Genomic DNA, 12,622 nt, shown 5'->3' with positions numbered 1-12,622 from the left:
GTGAAGCACTTTCACAGCATCATCTTTCAGGATTTGAAATAGCTCAACTGGAATTCTATCACCTCCACTAGCTTTGTTCGTAGTGATGCTTTCTAAGGCCCACTTGACTTCACATTCCAGGATGTCTGGCTCTAGGTCAGTGATCACACCATCGTGATTATCTGGGTCGTGAAGATCTTTTTTGTACAGTTCTTCTGTGTATTCTTGCCACCTCTTCTTAATATCTTCTGCTTCTGTTAGGTCCATACCATTTCTGTCCTTTATCGAGCCCATCTTTGCATGAAATGTTCCCTCAGTATCCCTAATTTTCTTGAAGAGATCTCTAGTCTTTCCCATTCTGTTGTTTTCCTCTATTTCTTTTCATTGATCACTGAGGAAGGCTTTCTTATCTCTTCTTGCTATTCTTTGGAACTCAGCATTCAGATGTTTAAATCTTTCCTTTTCTCCTTTGCTTTTCGCTTCTCTTCTTTTCACAGCTATTTGTAAGGCCTCCCCAGACAGCCATTTTGCTTTTTTGCATTTCTTTTCCATGGGGATGGTCTTGATCCCTGTCTCCTGTACAATGTCACGAACCTCATTCCATAGTTCATCAGGCACTCTATCAGATCTAGGCCCTTAAATCTATTTCTCACTTCCACTGTATAATCATAAGGGATTTGATTTAGTTCATACCTGAATGGTCTAGTGGTTTCCCCTACTTTCTTCAACTTAAGTCTGAATTTGGCAATAAGGAGTTCATGATCTGAGCCACAGTCAGCTCCTGGTCTTGTTTTTGTTGACTGTATAGAGCTTCTCCATCTTTGGCTGCAAAGAATATAATCAGTCGCTTGGTCTATGTGCGACCCCATAGATGGCAGCCCACCAGGCTCCCCAGTCCCTGGGATTCTCCAAGCAAGAACACTGGAGTGGGTTGCCATTTCCTTCTCCAATGCATGAAAGTGAAAAGTGAAAGTGAAGTCGCTCAGTCGAGTCCAGCTCTTGGCGACCCCATGGACTGCCGCCTACCAGGCTCCTCTGTCCATGGGATTTTCCAGGCAAGAGTACTGGAGTGGGGTGCCATTGCCTTCTCCGTAAATGACACCATGAGGTTGCAATAAGCCATGTAGGAAATTCTATGGGACAAATGACTCGATTTCTTTAACAAATAAACATCAATTTAGAAAATGAGTAGGGGTGAACTTTTATATAGTAAAGGAAGCTTAAGAGACACATCAACCAAATGTAACATACAGGCATTGTTTCATTCTGATTTAAGCCAATGAACTTTTTTAAACTGTTTATGGGGTTCCCAAGGACACAACTTAGATACTGAACAATGACAAGCAAATGAACTACAAAAAGTGATTTTTAGATAACTGAGGAGAAATGAGCAGAAACTGAGTAGTAGATGATCTTAACAAAGTGTCTGTTATCAACTTTGTTAGAGGGGATCTGATATTGTGTTTTTAAAAGTTCCTATTTGTTAGAGGTAGATACCCAAAGTGTTGCAGGTGAAGTGATACAATGTTTGGGTTTTGCTTTAAAACACTGCAGAAAAATTAAAATGGCTGTGTGTATGTGTGTGAGAGAGAGGGTTTGAGGGAGGGAGAGAGAGAAACAAGAATGACAAAATGTTGATAAATGTTGGAGCAGAGTGTTAGGAACAAAGGGATCATTGGTCTATTCTTTCTGTACATGTTTGAAAAAGATCATAAACAAAATTAAATGTTGAATTTTGTTTTTAAAATGTTTTAGTATGAAATACAGTAAACATACAAACGTGTCTGCTGCTGCTGCTGCTGCTAAGTCGCTTCAGTCGTGTCCAACTCTGTGTGACCCCAGAGACGGCAGCCCACCAGGCTCCCCCGTCCCTGGGACTCTCCAGGCAAGAACACTGGAGTGGGTTGCCATTTCCTCCTCCAATGCATGAAAGTGAAAAGTGAAAGTGAAGTCGCTCAGTCGTGTCCGACTCCTAGCGACCCCATGGACTGCCGCCTACCAGGCTCCTCTGTCCATGGGATTTTCCAGGCAAGAATACTGGAGTGGGTTGCCATTGCCCTCTCCACAAAAGTGTCTAGGAACCACTTAAAGAAAAGTATTGAAATATATTGTTACATGTCCACAACACAGTGCAAAACACGAACAATTGCCATCTCTGCAAGTCCACTTCTGTCCATCCCTGAACATTACACTCTTCTCCCTCAGAGAAAACCATAGTTATGAATTTTATGTTATAATCCCCTTGTTTTTCTTTATAGTTTTAAAAACACTACTCTTGTACTTACTCTTACACAACATACTATTCATTTATTTTTTCTGTTTTTCAACTTCATACAAATGGAATCATGCTTTATGTTGACTAACTTCTTGCAACATCAATTTTGAAATGATCTGTGTTGCTGTTTTTAACTGTAGTTTATTAATTTTCAGTGCTGCAAAGTTTTCCATTGTAGGCATGTACCACAGCCATTTTTATCCATTCTACAGGTGGTAGACATTTGACTTATTTTCAGTATATGATGAACATTCCTGTACATTTCTCTTGGTACACAGATAGACAAAGTGATGGACACTCACAAATAAAATTACTGTGTCATCAGATCAGATCAGATCAGATCAGTCGCTCAGTTGTGTCCGACTCTTTGCCACCCCATGAATCGCAGCACGCCAGGCCTCCCTGTCCATCACCAACTCCCAGAGTTCACTCAGACTCACGTCCATCGAGTCAGTGATGCCATCCAGTCATCTCATCCTCTGCTGTCCCCTTTTCCTCCTGCCCCCAATCCCTCCCAGCATCAGAGTCTTTTCCAATGAGTCAACTCTTCACATGAGGTGGCCAAAGTACTGGAGTTTCAGCTTTAGCATCATTCCTTCCAAAGAAACCCCAGGGCTGATCTTCAGAATGGACTGATTGGATCTCCTTGCAGTCCAAGGGACTCTCAAGAGTCTTATCCAACACCACAGTTCAAAAGCATCAATTCTTCGGTGCTCAGCCTTCTTCACAGTCCAACTCTCACATCCATGATACATGCAAATAAATTGGGAAATATCAAAATGGTTTCTAAAGCAGCAGATGTACCAGTTTACATTTCTTCCAGTAAGCATTGTTCTTGAGATATTCCCCTTTTATACATCTTTACCTACTCTTAATATTTTCAGAGTTCTTAAATTTTTGCCAATCTGGTGATTGTGAAATGGTATCTTATTATTTAAATTTGCATTTCCTTTATTACTTGCCTTACCCAGTGGCTCAGGGGTAAAGAATCCACCTACAATGCAGGAGCCGCAGGAGACATGGTTTCTATCCCTGGATTGGGATTATACACTGGAGGAGGACGTAAGCAATTCATTCCACTATTCTTGCCTGGAGAATCCCATGGACAGAGAAGCCTGCGGGCTATAGTCCATAGGGTCTTAAAGAGTCAGACAGGGTTGAACTGACTTAGCATGCATACATGCGTGACTATCTCTTCAAGTGTCATAGTGATATTTGTGCTTCCTCCTCTATGAAATAGACACATTCATTCTTTTGCTCACATTTTAATGTTTCTCTTTTTAAAACTGATTTCAGAAAGTTCTTTATATATCCTGTTAGCCTTTTATAGTTCATATGGATTGCAAATAACTTTGTGGCTTGCATTTTCACTTTCTTTATAGAATCCTTTGATGAATCAAATTTAATCATTTTTGAATTTTAATCAATATAGTCAAACTGATCAATTTTGCAGTCTTGGTTACCTTATTAGAGAAATATTCCCTACTTCAATGTGATAAAGATATTTTCTATATTGTCTTCTAACAGCTTTACAGCTTTTTTTTTTTTTACATCTAGGCCTTTAATTCACTTAAACTTCTTTCTTCTCCTTTTGTGAAACAGGACTCCAATTTCATTTTTCCATATGGACAGCCAATTGACCCAAAACCATTTATTGAAAAGCTCATTCTTTCTCCACTGCTCTGCAATACTAACACAGTCATAAATCAAGTGTCTACATAATTGTGGGTGTACTGCTGGGCTCTGTAAAACAGACTGAATTTTCATCATCCAGAAAAAAGTAGAGCAGTCTAAGTTTGGTCATTTCGTTTATCAACTGATGCCTAGAACCCCTGAAACTGTTCTTAATCTGTTCTCTTCCTTCAGTCACTCCTCTAAACCATTCCTAGTCCTGCTAGGCTCTTCATGCTGGTTAGTTCATGTCCATTCTCTTATCAAATACATTAAAAGGTCCCACAGTGAAACAGTATAAAGAACTATTTTTAACCCCTAGCTAGACAATGAACTACCCCACTCTTCAGACTGTTATTAACTTCAACAGAATCCACCATACAGCGGAAGCTCAGTAAATACTAGTTTCCCTATAGGGTTTCACATGGGTTAACTGTTATTATTATTATTTTTTTATGAGAGTGTGATTTGCCTCCTGGCATATCCAAAATATTCTCATATGAACTTATATTGTTTTTTTCAAAATGTTTAACGTAGACATTTGTCTAAATCACAATATAAAGATAATAAAGATATTATAAAGATAATAAAGGCTTCACTTCACTATTGCATTGTTTTTAAAGTATCTTACTAAACTGTTTGAAATGTAATCAGACAAAAATGTAACTTTGACAAAATCAAGCATTTCATTTCAGCTTGATTTACCTTTGGGCTATTATGAAAACAGACTCTTGGAAATCCAGAATGACAAAACAGAGTAATCAAGGTCTATTTAATAGCAAATTAATTTTTCATTACCCTTTATTAGATGAGCAACAACTTCAACTTGAACGTGCTTTCTTACTTATCCTATTTGTACATTTTGGTATTATCTCTTGTTGAGCTAGAATGTAAAAAGTCTTCTACAGGGAGCTTCAGGGACCAATTAACTCCATTAAATTGTATCCAGTTACGTAGTGCACTGAACCACGGCTGTCTGGGGCTGTTTGGAGCTGTGACAATCAGGAGATGGAGAGGCAGAAAAGGAGAGATTGATTTTAATATGTCACCGAAGCACACTGCAACAATATGCCAGCGTGACTTTCAAAATGGCCTTAAAATATTCCAAACTCAGGGAGTTTCCTTGCTCCTGAGTGGGAGTTGACAGACTGTCTGGCAGCATTAGAAACAGGCAGAGAAAAGCTGATGTCTATATTGTGTCCTCTAATGATAACATTCTGCCTCTTTGCGACATCTCCCCCTCAGAAGGATCCGTATATTGGTGTGACGGTGTGTGTGTGTGTGTGTGTGTGTGTGTGTGTGTGTACTCGCGCGCGCGAACCCCCCGCTCCCCCAACCCCCCGCGCGTTTTGCCTCCTCCTGTGCAGAGGGCAGGGTTTCACCTCTCACATCTGGGAAAACCAAACCGAAGGACACTAACCCTCCCAAGGTCAACTAGAAAATTAGGCCTGGGAGGGGGGATGGGGGAACCGAACCCAGGTGTCCCCACTGCAGCTTTGTGGTTGGGCACTAAATCATTTTTCTTCTCTTGTGGGGAAAAAAAATCACTGGGTGGGGGTAAGTGAGAGATTAATCAGATTTCTTCCTCTTTCTCCCCTTTCCTCCCCTCCCCTCTCCTAAAGGAGATAAAACTCATGAAAGCAAACAAGGTGTCCACTCCGCAGTTCTTAAGCTGGGTCCCTCCAGTCTACCCCCACACTCCACCCCCAACACAAAGCGATCCGGGCTCCTAAGGTTTCGGTCCGTCCTACGCGGAGCCCGGGAGGTGAGGAGTGGTTAAAACTCAGCCCTCACCTCCAGCGGGTCCCGGATCCGCGGCGCCCAAGCCCCGCCCCCGCCGCCCTTCCCCCACGGCCTCGGCACGCCAGCCCCTCTCCCCTCTCCCAATCGGGCGCACCCACCCCAGATGCCGCCTGGCACCGAGCGCTGCCGCCGCTGCCGCCGCCGCCGCAGCACTTTCCACTTGTATTGATCACCTCCCGGCCCCGCTCAGCCTGCTCGCCAGAGCGGAGCGCGGCCAGCGCGCCAGCCCTTGGCAGCCCCGGAGCAGTCGGGCTCCGGGAGGCAACTCCTTGGGAGCGCCCTGTCCGGGGTGCCCTCTGCGCTCTGCAGTCTCTTTCTCTGTGTCTGGGAGGAGAAGAAGGAGGAGGAGGAGGAGAAGGAGGAGGAGGACGTCTGGTCCGGGCTGGGAGGTGGAGCAGCGGCAGCCGCCGCCGCCGCCGCCGGAAAGGGAGAGGCAGGAGAGATCGAGACTTGGAAACCCCAAAGTGCCCGCGACCCTGCACGGCAGGCTCCCTTCCAGCTTCATGGGCAAAGTGTGGAAACAGCAGATGTACCCTCAGTACGCCACCTACTACTACCCCCAGTATCTTCAAGCGAAGGTAAAGGGGCGCCGGGGATGGGGGGCGCCCAGGGCGCACGCTGCTCGGGTCCGGGAGGGGCGAGCGGCGAGCTCCCGCCGCCCCCGGTGGAGTTGATGGAAGGTTGCTAACTATAGCGCTGGCCTGGGCGCAGCCGGGCGGCGCGCTGGGCGGCTGCTGCCCGCGGAACTGAGTGCGGGGATCGGGTTACAGAAAGCCTCGGGGGGAAAGACTAGACAGGAAAGAGCCGCCGGCCCCTTCCTGGCCCGGGAGGCGGGGAGGGTCGCGGGCCGGGCGGCGCCCCTCGCCGAGCGTAGGCTGCTCGGCCGCGGGTCCCGCTGGCGGCGCAGATCTTCGACCCCTTCTCCTGGGCCTCGCCCGGCGAGCGGTAACTCTCGGCTTCCCTCGGAGTGGCGCCGAACCTCCCGCCCCCCGGGGACGCCCCTCAGTCTCCCGCGCGCGCGATGACTGGGGCTCCAGCGGGGGACGGGACTTTTCCCTCCCCGCCTCCGGCCCTGCGCGCCCGCCCCTCGCCTTGATCTTTGTGCGCTGTGGCACTTCACCTGGTTACTGATTTCTACTTTTACGCTGGTGTTTTGGGTAGGAAAGTGGCCAAAGTTCACTCAGCGTTCATTGATGTCCCTTTTAATCTTCCCTGTAGCTTCTGCAAAGGAGGGACAATGGGCAGATTTCGATGCAGAGAAAGAAGTGACTTCGTATTTAGTTTTGAAAAATGCTACCTTATATGTTTACCTACAGATCGATTTTCAGTGGTGCTTTCTCAGAAGTGGCTTTGGTACATACTTAAGTAACACAGCAGATGACATGTAGTCATACAAATTGCCCCTGGCTTTCTAGGGACCCTGGGTACGTTGTTAGTGGAACTATCTTATTTTTACTATAAGAATTTGATGCCTTCTGAACTCATTTTAAAAAATTATTTGGTCCATGAAAAGTGAGGGTTTCGCTGCTTTGGAAGCTTTTTTCCAGTTTGGGAGGGCGAAAGTTGGATGCAAAAGATGTCGTCAGCTGTTAGCATCTCCTATCTGGACTCCTGGTGCCCTTCCAGATTACAAAAGAATCAAGTGTGGGTACAGCCTCTGAACTTTCTCTGGAAGGTTGTTATCATGCCCTGCTTGCTGGCAGAGGGCAATTCAGGCCTGGTGCAGAGAATCTCTGATTCAACTTCGATAAGCCTTTCTTTCTTACAGTGTGTGTGGTCCATGTTATGTACCTACATCATCGTTCTGCATGTGTCCCTGTAGGTAAAATGACACTCTTCCGCATAGAGACCTGAAATTTTTTATCCCTCAAGGACCTCATTTTCACCCCCTCCCCAAAAATCGCCAGAAAGCAGCAAGATGGTAGCAGTAAGGATACCCATTACTCATTTTTGTGTGGTAGCCTCTATATTTGTTTTCAGGGACTGGAGGGCGGTACCCATATTTTGGTGAACTACATTGTAAATATAAGTTGTTCGGAGAAATTTTGAGGTGTAATCAATGCACTACCTTTTAGATATCATATATGTTTAATGCATTTGTTTAAATTATGCAGCATTGGGTACCTAAAGGACAGCCTGTTCAACACTTAACTTTATGAATAATAAATACCATACACTCAGGTGAAGAAAAAAAGACTGTGTTTCTACAGGCACATTCACCTTAGTAATTTTTATGTACCATTAGTAAGTTAGAAACCAAGTACATAGTATTTAATATAGCTAATGCAATGCCATTTGGCTCTTTTTTGCCCCGTAAATAATTGAAGAGAGAGACAAACGGCAAGAGCCTGCTCTAGTAATTAGGGTCGGATCCCAGAAAGCTTTAGGGCCCATTTTCTGAAAGTGTGCTTCCTGCATAAAGCATTTAATATTGATTTGTGTTACAGTAAATGACAGTCTCAAAACATATCTTGCTGTTTCTACTCTGAAATCTGAAATCCTATTACTCTGAATCTCTTTGTTTCCGGAGAAAGACAGACATACTCACTTGACCTATATAACATGGTATTAAAGTTTGATAATTAAATCTAAATTCCCTGTTGTAAAGAATCTTGATTATCTCAAGAAGAGGCATCTCCTAAAATGTAAAGGACTAGATGCAGATTTTAGATAAGCATAATTCAGTACACATAGCCTTTTTTTCCCTCCCTTTTCTAATCTATTTCTTGGTAACATGGTATTGTGAATCATTAAAAAAAATAGAGACCTGATTTGATCTGTAGTTAGTTTAAAAACAAGTGTTAACCTATTCTACCTGAAGAGTTAATAAACTGACGTAGTATCCGTGGTCTACAGTGATGATCCTTGCCTCTGTGTGTGTTTGTGTTCTAACCCTCTTGAAATATGGGATAGGTAGCATCACCGTTTAAAGTACAGTGACGTGTTTGCTAGACAGAGTTGTTTTGAAACTTCTGTTTGGAAGCTATATCAAAAACTGAAGAATGGTGTGGTTGTTTACCAAGTGATATTTGACTTAGCCTTGTGATCAAGAGATGGATGTGATTGTTTTGAATCGAGAAAGAATAAATGGATGGGATTTCTTTTCCTCAAAAGGAATAGACACCAATGAAAATGGCACTTGAAAATCAGTTTTGTTACCATACTTTAAAAAGTTATCATATGTCAAATAATTTTTCTTATGTTAATCATCCAATCAGTCTGTTTTGAAAAATTTATTTAGTAATGTTTCTCTATAGAAACGTATTAGTTACTTCTGCATTCTATTAACAATTAGTAACCAAAAAATTATGGAGCTGTGTTACAGCATGTGACCATATTTGTGTGCGTTATGCTTTGACAGAAAAAGAATAGTAATACAGATGCAATAAACATAAAGTAAAATAGAGGATATTATGGAAGGGTTGGACATGGGGTGGAAATAAAGGACTCCAAAATTTTTATAATACCTTAGTGCAGAGTAACAGAGATTGCAAGTAACCTGATTTTACACGCTTGTTGAGTTTTTTGTATTTCTCTGTAAGGATGGTCTTATCACAGCAGGAGTCTCTTTATCACTTGACACATCCATTCTAAGTTATAGGTTGATGTAGCTTCATAAGTATAAGCACGTATTGTTTTGAAGGATTTTCTAAATTATTAAGAGATATTGTGTATTATTGAAAGTTAAATTTGGTATCTACTTTTCAGATACACAGGAAACATTCTGACAATTTGATATATTTTAATTAAAATTTTGTATGTAGACATTTTCACTTATCGTAAAGGAAACCCTTGAATTCTGTTTGTTTCAAAAAATACCATGATGTATATTACTACCAATATATGTATACAAATATTTATGGGAATTGAAATACTTATTCTAGTTCTTTTGAAGAAAGGGAAGTACAAAACGTTCTTTAATGGTTAGTTGATATTTTGTACCATCTACAAGCAATTTGACTCATTTGTGATCTTTATTCATAGATTGTTTTGTGTAAGAGATGATCTACACTAGAAAAATGTTTTTTTCTAAAACAAATGTTTGTTTTAAAACTATTTTTGTGTAGGTGTATGCCAGAGAAGATACCTGAACCTAGCCTAAAAATCTGAAAAATATTGAGCAACATAATTTGGTATTCTATTAATGAAACTACTAGGAAAAAAGCTTTTTCTGAATTGAATTTTTGGGTACATTAATGCTTTGTTGAATTCTTTAATTTTTCCTTAGTTGTAACCACATGAATATTGTATCAGTCTGTTTCTTTAGGAATTAGGGGTCATGATTTGATACATGGAACTACTGAGTATATTAAGGTGGATTGGAGGTACAGTGGCATGATATTAAGACTTGGGGTGCTTTGTGTCCTGAGAAGTAACTGTGTTTGGGGAATGAATAAAGTTTGTTTAAATGCATCAATACATTAATACAATATTTTATATGAAGAATATACTTTCTTTTCATAAGTGGCTGAGATATTGTGGCTATCTGGAAGTAGTGTTGGAAGACTCAGGGTCATGGAAATGCTAAAATGAAGATGCATTATAATGTAATATTATAGGATCCTTCCCCTTGGATAGCCATTTCTTTTAAATTGCCATAATATCTATTATTTTTTATATGTTGGAAGCCAAATCTTACACTATTAGAATGGAACAGGGAAAAGATAAGTGAAGAAAAGGAGGAAAGCAATCAATTATTTAGTATCAGTATAACCAGATATACTTTACATATATGGTGATCTTGGCTTCAGATTTAAATTAAAATATGGCAATTCCCATGTAATACACTTTCATGACAAAAAGTTTTAAGCTTTTTGATATGTTGCTTAGTCTTTGTGTTTTGCTTAATAGTTTCTTGGAACTGTTAATTACCCCAGCTTACTTAATGAAGACTGAAATTTTAAGTTCTAGGTCTTTACACTAGACAGCAGGACCTTTTCCCCTTTCTTTTTACTAAAGAAGGATTTGCTAGAAATGAAAATTCCTTTTTCCCCTATATCTTCTTAACCAATAAAAACTACGTGAGGAAGATCTAGAATGGAAGTTAAAATGATATGGACACCTAAATATCATTCATTTTTTTAAAAATGAGGGATTTCTTGTCTAGTTTGCTTTTTACTGGATTCTCAGTCCCCTAAAGTTTATTTTCCCCTAGCATGGTCTCCTTATCCTACGTTGAATCTCTTTTCAAAGGCTATCAGCTGTCTGTATTTCTTATTTGATTTGCAGAACACTAGGTGCTAAGTAAATGCTTGTTACTATTATATTCTGAATAAGTACATGCAAAATTTTCTTAGATCAGAAAAAAATTATAGACCAAAATTTACAAATATAATAACCCAGCCTAATTTTCTAATGAAATCTCAATATAGTTTGATTTGAATTTTTTTATCTTGTTCCTGTAATGAAAACTTTCATTTTATGAAGATCACTAAGATGAATTACATATCAATTGGTCCATGCTTAATTTATGAAATCAAAGTACCTTTTTTTTTTTTTTTATAGTCTTTATTAAAGACTATGGCACCAGAAAAAAAGACCTCATTGTGTTATATCAAAGAGGGAAATGTTACATGTGATGAATTGGTTACTCAGCATGTATTTGCCTCTTACAACTGGCCCCTACCAACACAATTCAAACTTTTTCTGCTTAATTTTCAAGAAAATCCTTTTTTTTTTCCAGTATATTTCAGATGTGGTAAAAACATTTATTCATTTAATGAATAATAACTAAAATATAAACTAGCCTCAAGTTGTTCAGAATTATAATTATCTGTGTTACTAAGTATATTACCCTAAATATGACATTTAGCTACCTAGTTTTTTATCACATTCATTGGGATATTATAGGAATAAACAGGAACATACTCAATTGTTCTTAAGTGGAGGTGTTTTATTCAATGTAACATTACTTAAAGAAAATGTAGTAATGATATGTCAGTGATTTAAATGCAGTGCCATAATATTTGGTACACAATTATGCTGCATATTCAAAATTGAGCATTGGGCTTGGGGATTTTATGTGGAATGAATGTAAATGTCCTGATTTCTCTGCTGTATCGTTTTAACAAGTAAGTGGTAAAACCTTGTGCCTTGGGAGAAGCAGCAGTTGGATGATACATTTACCACCCAGAGTTTGGTCCGATGATACACAGCAAAATGCCTTCTTATAGAGTGTATGTGTCAAACACACATGCAGATTTGAGCACACACACACAGATTTGAGAACAGAAACTAAGTCATTTCTTAATCAGGTAGATATGTGGGGGAAGGTGTAAAGAGAGAGAATGCTGACAGCCAAGCTAGCAAGCTAAACATGTATCTTACATAATTGAATTCCTTATTTTTGCTTAATGCACCTAGTCTCCTTAACATAATTATATGAATATTTAACATTTTCAAACAAGCATTGGAAAAAAAGTGTATCAAAGATGGTGAAAAAGAAAAGGGGGACAAAAATCAACATCTAGACCTCCAAGAGGAGAAACTGTTCAGTCTAAAACTGAACATTCTTGTTCTCCGTATATTGTCTTCTAGCTAATTCTTAAATGCATGCATTTGTCATTTTAGAGGAGGGAGAACAGTCTTCTGGATGATGTATGTGAAAAGCTAGATTCTAAAAGAGAGATTAGATGCTAATATGAACAATTAACTTGCCTGTAAATCTGGTACTATGGCTTTCCAGGTGGCTCAGATGGTAAAGAATCTGCCTACAATGTGGGAGACTCGGGTTCAATCCCTGGATTGGGAAGATCCTCTGGAGAAGGGAATGACTACCCATTTCTGTATGCTTGCCTGGAGAATGCCATGGGTAGAGGAACCTGGTGGACTATAGTCCATGGGGTTGCAAAGAGTCGGACATGACTGATCGACTAACATTTTCACTGTAAACAC

At 40.4% G+C, this 12,622-nt stretch overlaps 1 protein-coding gene across 5 annotated transcripts in view; it reads left to right on the top strand.

Annotated features, from left to right (window-relative positions):
- Positions 1 to 5,696: 5,696 nt before the first annotated feature.
- RBMS1 (RNA binding motif single stranded interacting protein 1) overlaps positions 5,697 to 12,622 on the top strand; it is a 220,041-nt gene continuing 213,115 nt past the window's right edge. For 2 of the 5 annotated variants that reach the window (XM_005897274.2, XM_005897273.2), the window contains exon 1: positions 6,005 to 6,306. In XM_005897274.2, coding sequence (XP_005897336.1) covers positions 6,232 to 6,306 — 75 coding nt within the window. In that variant the 5' untranslated portion in view covers positions 6,005 to 6,231. Of the gene's footprint in view, positions 6,307 to 12,622 lie in introns of all 5 variants that reach the window. The other 3 variants (XM_005897272.3, XM_070357510.1, XM_070357522.1) reach the window with 3 other exon arrangements.

This window comes from Bos mutus, chromosome 2, assembly GCF_027580195.1.
Source record: "Bos mutus isolate GX-2022 chromosome 2, NWIPB_WYAK_1.1, whole genome shotgun sequence".
NCBI lineage: Eukaryota > Metazoa > Chordata > Mammalia > Artiodactyla > Bovidae > Bos > Bos mutus.
This window is presented reverse-complemented; position numbering and strand designations above follow the sequence as displayed.